General features: G+C 45.1%; 1 protein-coding gene across 1 annotated transcript in view; it reads left to right on the top strand.

The window, feature by feature from the left end:
- The window catches only part of ITGA1 (integrin subunit alpha 1), a 144,344-nt gene that overhangs the window by 29,520 nt on the left and 99,856 nt on the right, over nucleotides 1–14,968 (top strand). The window contains exon 9 of the mRNA XM_088469455.1: nucleotides 3,254–3,419. Coding sequence (XP_088325581.1) covers nucleotides 3,254–3,419 — 166 coding nt within the window. The remainder of the gene's footprint in view (nucleotides 1–3,253; nucleotides 3,420–14,968) is intronic.

Raw genomic sequence — 14,968 nt, 5'->3', positions numbered from 1 at the left:
ACTATGAATGTTTTCCAGATCTCCTAGTTGATGCACAGGTTATTTCTTACTAGCGAATACATGTTAAAAGATCCACAGGTAGTCCTAACTATTTCATTTGTGATACTGAGATTAACATGCAGCACTTGTAAAATTCTATTATATTACTATTTCTATTGTGGTCATGGTGTGGGATGGGGAGGGGGGTTTCCAGGCAGACGGAAACCCCCCCTGCGTTTGCCTATGCGTGTCACCTTCTACCTCCAGCCCCCATCAGCTTCCTCTGCCCCCAGTCCGTTTCACCTTCTACCTCCAGCCCCCATCACATTCCACTGCCCCCAGCCCCTATCACCTTCCTATGCCCTCTTCACCTTCTTCCATATCCAGGTCCCATCATCTTCCCTGCCCCTATTCCTCTACCATTCCCACCACACCGCAGCTTTTGCTTGACATGCGGCAACATGACCTATGACGTCATCCCGCTGCGTTGCTTAAAGGTCAGGCCCGGCCCGCATATGAGCCACCTGGAAGAGCCCAGCACTGCCCGGGCCAGGATTCAAGGGACTTGGCGCTGGGACTGGGCAGCCGCTATGGGACCCACCAGCTGGAACAGCGTACGCCGTCCGGGGACCCGTTTTGTGCCCTTCCAGTCCTCGGGCCCCCGCTGGACCTCGTGGCCCGGTATGGGTGTCCCCTTAGTCCCCACCTGTCGCTGGGCCTGGCTCCATCCACAGTTCCTGAACCTATTTTCCAGGCCTGTGTGTGTGTGTGTATATATATATATATATATATATACACACAGTCAGGTCCATAAATATTGGGACATTGACAGAATTGTCAGATTTTGGCCTCTATTCACCACCACAATGGTTTTGAAATGAAACAAACAAGATGTGCTTTAACTGCAGACTTTCAGATTTAATTTGAGGGTAAATACATCCAAATCGGGTGAACGGTGTAGGAATTACAACAGTTTCAATATGTGCCTCCCACTTTTTAAGGGGCCAAAAGTAATGGGACTATCAACTCAAAAGCTATTTCATGGACAGGTGTGGGCTATTCCCTCGTTATTTCATTATCAATTAAGCAGGTAAAAGGTCTGGAGTTGATTCTAGGTGTGACATTTGCATTTGGAATCAGTTGCTGTCAACTCTCAATATGAGATCCAAAGAGCTGTCGCTATCAGTGAAGCAAGCCATCATTAGGCTGAAAAATCAAAACAAACCCATCAGAGAGATAGCAAAAACATTAGGTGTGGCCAAATCAACTGTTTGGACCATTCTTAAAAAGAAAGAACGCACCGGAGAGCTCAGCAACACCAAAAGACCCGGAAGACCACGGAAAACAACTGTGGTGGATGACAGAAGAATTATTTCCCTGGTGAAGAAAAACCCCTTCACAACAGTTGGCCAAATCAAGAACACTCTCCAGGAGGTAGGTGTATATGTGTCAAAGTCAACAATCAAGAGAAGGCTTCACAAGAGTGAATATAGAGGGTTCACCACAAGATGCAAACCATTGGTGAGCCACAAAAACAGGAAGACCAGATTAGAGTTTGCCAAACAACATCTAAAAAAGCCATTACAGTACTGGAACAACATCCATTGACACATGAGACATAGATCAACTTGTACCAGAGTGATGGGAAGAGAAGAGAAGGAAAGGAACTGCTCATGATCCAAAACATACCACCTCATCAGTGAAGCATGGTGGTAGTGTCATGGTGTTGGCATGTATGGCTGCCAATGGAACTGGTTCCCTTGTATTTATTGATGATGTGACTGCTGACAAAAGCAGCAGAATGAATTCTGAAGTGTTTCGGGCAATATTATATGCTCATATTCAGTCAAATGCTTCAGAACTCATTGGACAGCGCTTCACAGTGCAGATGGACAAGGACCCGAAGCATACTGCAAAAGCAACCATACAGTTTTTTAAGGCTAAAAAGTGGAATGTTATGCAATGGCCAAGTCAATCCCCTGACCTGAATCTGATTGAGCATGCATTTCACTTGATGAAGACAAAACTGAAGGGAAAATGCCCCAAGAACAAGCAGGAACTGAAGACATTTGCAGTAGAGGCCTGGCAGAGCATCACCAGGGATGAAACCCAGCGTCTGGTGATGTCTATGCATTCCAGACTTCAGGCTGTAATCGCCTGCAAAGGATTTGCAACAAAGTATTAAAAAGTGAAAGTTAGATTTAGGATTGTTTAGTTTCTCCCATTACCTTTGGCCCCTTAAAAAGTGGGAGGCACATATAGAAACCGTTTAGAAACCGTTGTAATTCCTACACCGTTCACCTGATTTGGATGTAATTACCCTCAAATTAAATCTGAAAGTCTGCAGTTAAATCACATCTTGTTTGTTTCATTTCAAAGCCATTGTGGTGGTGAATAGAGGACAAAATATGAAAATTCTGTCAATGTCCCAATATTTATGGACCTGACTGTATATATAATATATATACTGTGTATACAGTATATAATTTGCTTTAGTTGTTGTCTTACAGTACTGTATGTGAACTATGCTAAAACTTTTAAATTGCAGCTGGAAGGCACAAAAGAAATTCCATGGAACGGAAAGGCCACGGCTAGTTTCCTCTAAGTCCAAGACAAAAAGTCCTCAGAAGCCTCTCACTGAAATGGCAGCACCCACCTCCTAAATACTCCACCCCTTGAGTCTAAATAATAATCAACTGCTGGGAAATTAAAACTTGATCATACATGTGGGTGCAGGGCCTCCTGTAGATCTGTGTACTGGAACGTGGCCAAAAGTGTGAAGCGTGGCCACATCCAGTAATGAATACTGTCCCCCTTTGCATATGGTGCTGTTTTACCACGCAGCACATAGTGTTGTTTTGAGGGGACGTGGTCACGCTTGCTGAATTTGGCCATACCCATCCAAATACTCAGGTCCCATTGATCTCTCAAGAGCCCTGACTGACAGAGCCAGTCACCTACTGTACCAGATCCCCAGGCAGACACGGGCCCAAGTGCTAGGACCCCCTTGAGCTGCATAGTTCTTCCCAAGAGAATATGCAGCATTTTGCACCCCACATACAGAGTTTTCTTGCCTTTCAAGTAAATTGCATCTTGTATCTTTGCAAATGATAGTACAATGCTGCTATTGATAAACCTTGCTTTCCCCCAGTGCCATCCACACTGACACAGCTTCCCTAGAGCATTTACGTACTGTATCGTTGAATATTTACAACAGATTTTGCAACACGTTTTAATGGTTTATTTTTCTCATTGCAATTTATAATCCTTTTAGATTCTTGGAAGCTACAGTAGAGGAAATATAAGCACAGAGAAACTGGTCAAGGAGATACTGTCCATCGCCAGTGAGCCAAAAGAAAAACATTTCTTTAACGTCTCAGAAGAACTGGCTCTTTCAACTATTGTCGAATCGTTGGGAGAAAGGATATTTGCTCTCGAAGGTATAATACGGAAATAATGTACAAAAAACACACTACCGCTGCTATTCTACAGCAAGGTGGTAAACGGTTAGATTGATACCTTACTGAATATTATAATGTCATCCTTCTCTAAACATGGCCACTATATCACTATTGTACATACATACAGTAGCTTATTTTGTCTGATTGCCGGTCTTCAGTTTTGTATAGCGATTAGGTACATAATAAGGTTGTATTGTTTCCCCAGTACCATATCAAATTCATGTCATGTCAGAACTGTACTCATACTGTACTGGCCTAATTGTATAAACCAGAGAGGAAAAAGGACTCTTGTTATTTGGGGGGCACTCTTAGAAAAATACTGATATTAAAAACTTAGCTTTTATTCTAGTTCTAGAAATAAAACAATGTTGGGACATATACAAACAAAATAGGTAAACGCAATTAATATACTATATAAGCAGGCGAAATATCAGTAATAATTCTCAATAAATTTAGCAGCAATCGCATTAGTCAAAATATAGCACAGCAGTCACAGCACAGCAGTCACAATCTATTGTCAGATCCTAATGTGTTACGGACTCTGGGCCTGATTCAGTAAGGATCCCTATTTCGTACGCAGCTGGGAATTCGCACGGAACGCAGCTGCGAATGCATGCTAATGCCTGCCATTGCTCATCCGACATAGAGACGCCCACTGCTGCATTCTCTCATCCGTATTACCTCGCACTCCTGCGTATACATTGGTACCATTGACGCACACCGGCCCGTCACGCACAATTACACCATGTCTGACCAGCCGCAGACACTGCAAGTCTCGTCGCACACAGTGACTACTAAAGCTGCGTATGCAATCGCAGTGGCTAATTTATGCACGCCCAGGAAACGGCGTTCAAATGAGCAGACACGCCTGTGTTTTTCCAGCCACTGCCTTCATCACCACACCCAATCGCTCACAGCCTGTCACTCACTCTGCGATGGATTACTCAGTGCGTTCGTAATCGCATGAGCAGTGTTTAACATTCGATCTGCATACGTAATTGTAATTGCGTACGCTGCTGAATCAGGCCTTCTATATAGATTCTGCATATTTTGTCTACACACAGTGTATTCCATCAGCACATATTTTCACCCTCCATATAAATTAGAGATGTGTGGGTTCGGCTTCATTCGGTTCTTATCGACAAATTATCGCAAGTTCGAATTTGTTCGGATTTCTCTTATTGGCTATCCAAAACACGTGACAGCCGGATAGCCAATATGATGCAGATTTTGAGATCCGAGTAAAACCAAACCGCACATCTCTATAAATATATAAATATTGTCACCCAACAGAACACAACATAAAGCACTATTATAAATCCTGGTCTGGAATTCAGTTTCGTAGTAATTTTAAACTCAAATTGCACTGACAAATAGAACCCAAACAGAGTTAACGCAAAATAAAATATTATAAATTACTCAAAGATGTTTTGTCTGTATATCACAATTTTAACCACAATGTTTCATATGTGACCAGGGCCGTTGAGAGACTGGCCGGGCCCGGGTAATGGAAGGGGCGTGGCCTAATTGCGGGAGGTGTAGCCACGCCCCCTTGAAAAAAATAATGATCAGTTTTGCAGCGCTGCGCGCCGGGGAGGGGGGCGCTGTAAGACCCCCAGCCCGGCGCTAAGCGGGGGGTGGCGCGATCAGTGTGATTGCTCCCCTCCACAGCCATAGGAGACTGCTCCGGCTGCTGCAGCAGCCGCGAGCAGTCTCACACATCAGCCCAGCACAAGCTGTGTGCTGGGCTGCTGTGAGGGAGGGGGGGCGACGCAGGACCCAGGCCCTGCCGGGCCCACCTAGAAAGCCGGGCCCGGATAAACTGTACCCGCTGTCCCACCCTCTTGGCGCCATGTATGTGACCGTGAGGATACATTGTAGTCAACGGATGTAGTCAATATACCGACTACTGGGAAGCCGCCCAACTAAATCCCGGCGTCGGAATCCCGATTTGGGACTAAAGATAGGCGTCAAAATCCCGATGCCTATCTTTAGCCTGACGACAGAATTCCGACGGACAACTTCCCGAATGAAGGTAAGCCGGCTACTGTTAGCTCTTAGCTGCGGGTGGGGGAATAGGATTAGGCACCCCCGGGGTGATTTAGGGTTAGGCACCCCCCCAGAGAGGGTTAGGCTGTGTAGAGGGGGGTTAGGGTTAGGCACCACTGGGGGGAGCTTAGGGTTAGGCACCCCCCCCGGGAGGGTTAGGTATAGGGTGCGGGAAGGGGGGTTGAGGTTTAGTCACCCCCGGGGGGCATAGGGTTAGGCACCACCCTTGGAGTTTAGGGTTAGGCACCACCAAGGAAGCTTAGCTTACTTACCTTAGCCATCGGGATTCTTCATGTTTGAGCTTCAGCCGCCAGGATTTCATACCCAACCCGTAGTCAACAATCTGTTATATCTTTGTCTAGTGTTTGGAGTGATACATCCCCTTAAATAATCAGATTGCAATAGCAGATCAGAATTAATTAAACATAGACATAGAAACATAGAATTTGACGGCAGCTAAGAACCACTTTGCCCATCTAGTCATATTGTTACCTTAAACCTTATTGATCCTTACTTCTTCTGAAGGATATCCTTATGTCTATCCCATGCATGTTTAAATTGCTCTACTGTCTTAGCCTCTACCACCTCTGATGGGTGGCTATTCCACTTGTCCACTACCCTTTCTGTGAAGTAATTTTTCCTCAAATTTCCCCTGAACCTACCACCCTCCAGTTTCAGAACATGTGCTCTTGTTCTAATACTTCTCTTTCTTAGAAGAATGTCTCCTTCCTTTACCTTGTTAAAACCCTTTATATATTTGAACGTTTATATTATGTCCCCCCTTTCCCTTCTCTGCTCGAAACTATACATATTCAGATCTTTTAGTCTTTCCTGGTATGTTTTGTGGTGTAGACCTTGCACCATTTTGGTTGCCTTTCTTTGTACAGTCTCTAATGTATTAATATCCTTCTGGAGATATGGCCTCCAGAACTGAACACAGTATTCGAGATGAGAACGTACCAATGACCTATACAGTGGTATTATCACTTCTTTCTTTCTGCTACTGATTCCTCTCCCTATGCAACCAAGCATCTGACTTTATTGCTTTGTTACAATGTTTGCTTGCCTTTAAGTCAGCTGAAATAGTGACTCCTAGAACCCTTTCCTCTTCACTAGTTTCCAGTATAGTGCCATTAATATTATATTTAGCCTTTGGATTTTTGAGACCCAAGTGCATGATCTTGCATTTTTGGGATTAAACTGTAGTTGCCACGTTCTTGAACATTTCTCTAGTCTACCTAGATCATCAATCATTTGTTTTACCCCTCCTGGTGTGTCTACCCTGTTGCATACCTTTGTGTCATCTGCAAAAAGGCATATTTTCCCTTCAATACCATTTGCAGTGTCACAAATAAAGTTATTAAAAAGTACTGGTCTAAGTACAGATCCCTGAGGTACTCCACTGGTAACATTTCCCTCTTGAGACTGCACTCCGTTTACTACAAATCTCTGTTTCCTATCCTGCAGCTATGATCTTATCCATTCAAATGTCTTTGTATCCAATCCCATGCTTTTCAGTTTATTTAACAGTCTGCGATGTGGAACAGTATCAAAAGCCTTACTGCAGTCTAGATAAGCTATATCTATGGCCCCCCCTTTATCTATTTCCTTAGTCACCCAGTCAAAAAAGTCAATAAGATTTGTTTGACATGATCTCCCCCCAGTAAATCCATGCTGTTTGGGGACCTGCAAATTGCTGGATTTGAGATAATCTGCAACTCTTTCTTTTAAGAGTGTTTCCCTCAATTTCCCTCCTACTGATGTAAGGCTCACTGGTCGGTAGTTGCTTGCCTCTTCCTTGCTTCCACTTTTGCGCAGTGGGACAACGTTTGCTTTTTTCCAGTCCTCTGGAATTACTCCAGTAGCTAGTGACTGGTTAAATAATTCTGTTAATGGTGTAACCAGCACCCCTTTAAGCCCATTTAGTATCCTTGGATGTATCCCATCTGGCTGCATTGATTTATCCACTTACAGTTTTGAGAGTTCTGTTAGGATCTTCTCCTCTGTAAATGTGCTTGTTCCTACCTCATTTTTCTGATTACACCTGCAACTTAACTGTGGCCCCTTTCCCTCTCTCTCAGTAGTGAATACTGAACAAAAATAATTATTAAGATGATCAGTTATATTACATTGTCTCCCTCAACAAGACTCCCTCTTTCTGTCTTTAGTCTTTTTATTCCACCTTTTGTTTTTCTCCTTTCGCTTATTTACTTAAAAAAAGTTTTGCCCCCTTTACCCACTGACTGTGCCATTTTCTCCTCAACTTTTGCCTTTGCACATCTGATTACTTTCTTAGCCTCCTTCTATTTTACAAGATACATCTCTTTGTCTTCATTATATTGCATTCACAATACTCTTTCCCAAACCACACTGGCTTCCTTTTCCTTGTGGTTTTCCTAACCCTTTTGATACAAAGGTCTGTTGCCTTTAATAGTGCACTTTTTACATTTTCTCACCTCTTCTGCACTCCTTTCAAGTTCCTCCACTCTGCCAAAGATTTGCTTACACATAACTGACTAATAGCTTTCTATTGCTATATTCTTTATTCTGAACCATACTGCTTGATGATCACTGGATCCCAGGTTTTCACCCACTTTTAGATCAGATATTCTGGGGTCTATTTACTAAGCAGTGTTAGGAGACAGAGTGAAAAGTGATAAGAAAGTGATAAGGTGCCAGCCAATCAGCTCCCAACTGTCATTTTTCAAACACAGCCTGTGAGATGACAGTTGGGAGCTGATTGGCTGGCACCTTATCACTTTCTTATCACTTTTCACTCTGTCTCCTAACACTGCTTAGTAAACAGACCCCTAAGTCTCCATTTGTAAGTATCAAGTCTAATATTAGGTCTTTCCGAGTGGGCTTCCTCACCAATTGCTGGAGGTTAGATGTTACCTATCTTGGATAGATTTTAAATAACAGGTTAAAACTTATTTACAGACATATTACGTTAGAATCCAGGCAATATGATTATAATAAATCAGCAGGTAATTAAGAAACAAGCAGTAAACAAGTATAGCTATAGATCCCTAGTATAGTGTGGTTCAGACGGCTGCTGCTTGCTGTTTGCCATGCATTATACAACATGTGAGAGTGCCTGTCATATTTATTTATTTATTACCAGTTAGTTATATAGCGCACACATATTCCGTAGCGCTTTATAGAGAATATTTGGCCATTCACATCAGTCCCTCACCTAGAGATATGAAAGAGTACAGTGGGCATCTGCTGTTGCAGTCTGATCCTGGTTGACCCTGTTGAAAACAGTGCAGGGACCCTCAGGACCAGTAGTACAATGAAAGTGCCCTGAATCTGAATAAAAGTTTGATATAGTACAAATAAAAAGGTATCACTTACACGCTGCAGTGGTGCATGCTGCTTCTTCCCATGTGCCAGGCATTATATAGACAGGGCCGCAACTAGGTGGGGGCTAGAGGTGCACGTGCACCGAGAGGGAATTGCGGTGGGGGGTGAAAAAGCAGACTCTGCCACCTGAAAATGGCCGCCGCCGAAGAGGAGACTAATGCTAGAGGTCCTTACTGGACCTCTAGTGTCTGTCTCTTTCTTGGCGGTGGCCATTTTTGGATGGCCGTTTTCAGCAGATTCCATGCGGACTAGCCGTCCGCATGGACTCTGCTGAAGACGGCCATCCAAAAATGGCCACCGCCAAGGAAGAGACAGATGCTAGAGGTCCTACTGGACCTCTAGTGTCTGTTAGCAGAGCGCAATGCACACAACGTTCCCGGAAGTGCCGGGAACGCTGGCGCTGCAGGGAGAGGATGCTGAGAGCTGCATCTTCTCCCTTCAAACCCCCCTGGCAACGAGCATAAACCCCCATGGCAACGAGCATGGAACCCCATGGCAATGAGCAGGTAATTTTAGAGTAGGGATGTGCGCCGGACCATTTTTGCCGGATTTGGATTTGGATTTGGTTCTAATTCGTCGTCCGGCTTTGGATTTGGATTTGCCAAACTGCGGTGACTGGCTTTGGATTTGGATTTGGATTTGGATTTTTTTACAAAAATTGACAAAAAAAGCTAAAATCACATAAATTGGTCTTTTTTTTCTTCCTAGAGTATTATTAACCTCAATAACATTAATTTCCAGTCAATTTAGACCATATCACAGCTTATAATATTGTTTTCAACATTATTGGCCAAAGGTTGCAGTGAGCTGACTGGTTACTAAGCGACAAAGCAGCGGCACAACGACACAGACACCACAGTATAAAGCACATCTATGACACATTGCCACACAGCAGTGGCAGAAATGAAAAGTAGTGCACCCACCCAGTGGGGTACGGCCAGCAGAGTCACAGTACTTGTTTACAAAGTGGGCTACGGCCCTAGGAGTCACAGTGCACAATCTTATTAGCATTACACCGCACATAGGGCCTGATTCACATTACACCATAAAGTAGTGTCTCTTATTTATGTTACGACACACAGTAGTGCCCCTTTTACACAATGCCCACAGTAGTGACCCTTTTACACAATGCCCACAGTAGCGGTGTCCCTTACACAATGTCCCCCAGCAGTGGTGCCCCCTATGCAGTCCCCTTAGTAGTACCGTCCACTATGCAGTGCCCCCAGTTGAATGCTCCCCAGTAGTATGCCCCCCATTAGCAGGCCCCCCCAGTAGTATGTCCCCCATTAGCAGGCCCCCCCAGTAGTATGCCCCCCATTAGCATGCCACCCAGTAGTATGCCCCCCCAGTAGTATGGCTCCCCCAGTAGTAGGCTGCCCCAGTAGCAGGCCCCCCCAGTAGTAGGCTGCTCCAGTAGTAGCCCCCCCTGTAGTATGGGCCCCCCCCTGTAGTATGGCCCCCCCTGTAGTAGGCCCCCCCAGTAGTATGGCCCCCCCCAGTAGCAGGCCCCTCAGTAGTATGGCCCCCCCAGTAGCAGACCCCCCCAGTAGTATAGCCCCCCCCAGTAGCAGGCCCCTCTGTAGTATGGCCCCCCCAGTAGTATAGCCCTGCCCAGTAGCAGACCCCCCCCAGTAGTGCAGACCCCCCCAGTAGTATAGCCCCCCCCAGTAGCAGGCCCCTCTGTAGTATGGCCCCCCAATAGTGCAGATCCCCCCCAGTAGTATGGCCCCCCCAGTAGCAGACCCCCCCCCAGTAGTATAGCCCCCCCCAGTAGCAGGCCCCTCTGTAGTATGGCCCCCCCAGTAGTATTGCCTCCCCCAGTAGCAGACCCCCCCCAGTAGTGCAGACCCCCCCCCAGTAGTATAGCCCCCCCAGTAGCAGGCCCCTCTGTAGTATGGCCCCCCCAGTAGTATAGCCCCCCCCCAGTAGCAGACCCCCCCAGTAGTGCAGACCCCCCCCCCCAGTAGCGCCCCCGGACCTTTGACAAGTAAAATAATAAAAAAAATAAAACTTACCTGTATCCCCGCTCCCGCGCCGTCCGCTCTGTCACACGCTGAGGAGGGAGACGGAAGACGGAGCTCATGTGTGAGCTCCAGCCGGCTCCCTCCGTGCAGCAGCCAATGAGAGTCTGTGTGACTCTCATTGGCTGCTGTAACAAACACACAGCTGCCGCTGGCGGCTGTGTGTCTGTGTCTGTGTAGGGCAGAGCGCTATCACTGCGCTCTGCCCTACACGCGAGGAGACCTGATGTCGGATTCTCTAGTGAGAATCCGACATCAGGCGGCCGCCGTTCGGCCCCGAACGGGGATCCGAGTCAGGCGGTGAACACCCGAACAGGGTTCGGGTGGACTCGGATCCCCAATGTTCGGAGCGGTTCAGATTCCACAGAATCCGAACCGCTCATCTCTATTTTAGAGTAATTAGAAGCATTACTGTGGGGCATAAAATGGTGTCGGGCAAATATGTAAGTGGCACTTTGGTAATAGGCATTACAGTGTGTGGCATAATGTGTAATGGGCGTTATGGTGTATGGAATAATGTAAGTCACTATACCAGGGACGTCTGAGTAATGCACTGCCTTATGGAGGAGCAAGGACAAAATCCAGGTATGGGAAGGGAGAGGGGTGCAAAATTGCTGCCTTGCACCGGGTGACAGATATCCTAGTTTCGGCCCTGATATGGAGAGTGAGCAGTACAACACTCCTAAAAAAAAATAAAAAAATAGATGACTGTCTCCTTCCCTTGCGGTGGGTGGACCCTGGTGCCTGTATGTATTGCAGGGTTAGATAGCCCACGGTAGGTCCGTGACACAGCGCATACTGTAGAAACAGAAAGTTACCAGCTGACTTCCACATTTGCTCACATACATTAACAGGTTTTCATTCCAACCAGCCTGATTGGACAGATATCTGACAGATAATTGTATAGTGGATATCCAGCTTTAGGCGTATATTTAAAGTGCGGGGCTTTAGAAGTTTTCCATGTCCTGAGAGTTGACTGAAGCAGAGTTAAGCTACAACCCAGGTAATAAAATGATTCATATTCACAAAAGTGACACGTTATAGACATCCCTGCTGTCCCCCTCACCCCACTTAGTGATTGAGGAGATCCGTTTTTAAAAAATATATTATTTAAGGAGAATAGGTGAAGCTAATGAAGGGTATTAGCAGGCTGGTGTGTTAAGTCTTTCCACCACATGTATTTCCAGGCAGATCACAACCGTCATGCAGAGCACGTTTATAGGGGCTTTGCTAAATCCAGTATAAATGCATGTGGTGAGCGAGCTCTTCTTTAAGCAGAAGTTAGACATTTACAGAAATAGAAATGTCTTGCACCCCACACGTTTTGTGGTTTGTAAATCTCCTTTACTGGTTTCAGTTTGTGTCATGATGTAGCTGAATTTCAATTTGTGGGGCAGATGTATGAAGCTCTGGAAAGTGATAAAGTGGAGAGTGTTAAACTACCAGCCACTCCGCTCCTAACTGACATGTTACAGGCTGTGTTTGAAAAATGACAGTTAGAAGCTGAGTGGTTGGTAGTTTATCACTCTGCAATTTATCACTTTCCAGAGCTTAGTACATCCGCCCCAGTGTCATTAAAAATCAAAAAACTATATTATTAGTTTCGATTTTTAAAGAAAAAGTAGCACTGACATCAGTATAGAACAAGAAATATGAGATATCAGTACCATGGGAAACCTGCACTTTCCACAGATGTTTTCTACTCTGGGCCGAATTCAATTAGTTTCGCCTCGGCTAAAAAGTTCCGCCTACCCGACTTTTCGCCGCCTTCACCTGTATTGGAGGCGAAAACTTTTCGTGCGCGCTCATGATTTACTCCGTATTCAATTCCCAGACAGGCGAAAAGAGGACCAGGCGAATGTGAAGTTCTAATCAGGCGAAAAGTGCAAGATGAATTGGGGGAATCACTCTGTACCCCAGAAAAAGATGGGCTGACTTCAGAAATCATTATGGTAGTATAGTATTAGCCCTAACTGAACTTAATACTTAAGTATTGTCCCCCACTTTTTTAATTTTTGCCCCAAATTTCTAAGGCCTTTTTTTGGGGTGTTCCGGGATTTTTTTTTTGCCATTTTTGGGGTGAATTGTCCTTTGGGGGGGGGGTGTACCAAGGGTTCTGGTTGGTTTCCAAACTTCTGCGCCCCAAAATATAGATTTTGCACTTTTTTTCTCCTGCTATTCTGTGGAGAAAAAGTTTTGCCTATTTCAGTGCATTGACTTTTCGCATAGGTGAAAACGGACTGTAATTGAATACGGAGATAAATTTTCAGACGAAATTATCTGCAAAAAAAGTGGCTTTTCGCCTCTAATTAAATATGGCTTTCTGTTGGAAAATGTACTTTCTGACTGGAGATTATGGAGCCTATGTACTAAGACTTGGAAAGAAATAACGTACCGAGCAATCAGGTCCTAACTGTCACTTTACAAGTTGTGTTTGAAGAATGACAGTTGGGAGCTGATTGGCTGGTACTTTATCTCCATCCACTTTATCTCTCTACAAGGCTTAGTACATAGACCTCTATATACCAGAATCTTCTGCTTCCAGGGTGACAGAGAACCAAATATAATTATCCATAATGATCCTACAGAGCCTTCCCTAGGAATAGGATTTTATGCAAATGTCTAGGGGCATCCTAAACCTAGAGCCAGCAGCAGATTGGGGTACCGAAACGGCAGTGGCTGCTATCGTGTGGTGCTGTCACTGATTCTATAATGGTATGCCCGGCTCTAGACTGCTCCCACGACTCCTCCCTTGAGATCTGGCAGGGGGTAAGGAGGAACTTTTGCCGCCACTTCAGCTACTGCTGGTGTCTGTGTGCCCTGATAGGAAGCTCCGCCTATCACTCTGCTCTGCAGCTCAGCAGCGCCTTCAATGCTGCTACTGCCGCTGCTGGCCTTCACCTGCAGGGAGGTCAGACTGTTCTTCTACCACCACTGAACGCACCGCTGCAAGCTTGCTTCAACTGCGCTGGCTTCACTCTGCAGAGCTCTTGGCCATCGCTTTTGCAAACAGGACTGCTCAATTGCCTACGGCAGCTTAGGCAACTCAGAGGTGAGCACGGGAGACTGGGGACAGCCCAGCATCTCGGAGAGGGCTAGTTGCCATCGCATGATTTGATGTTGAAAGCCCAGCAACTATTCGATGCTGGGCTACTGATATCCATCACTACAATAAACTCAGCAACATGAATTAAGGACTCTCTGTGTGACCTAACAGTCACTTTCACATCACCTGTGTACCCTCTGTGATCACCCCAATAGTCTATATCAATACTGTTGATCATACGGTTGGGAAAGTCTCTCCTGTATTTATACATTTTTATTTGTTTTTTTCTGAACAATATTTATATATCCAATAAAAGTAATTTTGTAATAATTTCAATGAAGTGTTCCTCCCCAAAACGACATTTGTCTTCTTTGTTTTTGAAATGATAAATGATAACCAAAATAATTGTTGCGAATATATAATCAATATGCTATAGTAGAACACGGCCCATCATTCATGGTAGCCTACTTCTCCCAAGATGTACAAAGATGTTTTCTATGTGTGTGTGTTAGCAACTTAGCTGCGCTATTACTGTTTGGTGAGACTGTCGGCCAGACCGCAGTTTTTTGTCCACGCAGTTGTGACTCTGCACTGCAGGTGGTCTGTCCGCACTCGGCAGGGGTGCTTTGTTGTCCATAAAGAAGGGGTGCTGTCTGTGTTGTTCATCCAGGGGATACTGCCTCGCTAAGGGGTGCTCTTCCCCAGTGTAAAAAAAAGAAAAGTGCTTTTTTTGTGCATGTCTGCGTTAGCAACTTAGCTGCACTATTATTGTTTGGTGACACTGCTGGCCAGACTAGGAGTTTATTGTCCACGCATTGTGACACTATAAGTGTGTTATTCTTATTCATAAAAAATATTGTGACACTGTAAGTGGTAGCGCAGTATAATATTCAACTTTTCACTTCTTTCCTCAATCGTGAGTAAACAATGAGTCTACACGTCGACTGCAAGACCACAACAAAGTGCTAAATAACTTGCCTTATATATAAAACATAATGACATCACTGTAAGTGGCAGCGCAGTGTGTTATTCTTTTCTTATTCCTA

Source organism: Taudactylus pleione, unplaced genomic scaffold, assembly GCF_031769625.1.
Source record: "Taudactylus pleione unplaced genomic scaffold, aTauple2 ptg000092l, whole genome shotgun sequence".
Taxonomy (NCBI): Eukaryota; Metazoa; Chordata; class Amphibia; order Anura; family Myobatrachidae; genus Taudactylus; species Taudactylus pleione.
The sequence above is the reverse complement of the archived record's forward strand: the minus strand, read 5'-3'. Positions and strand labels throughout refer to the sequence as shown.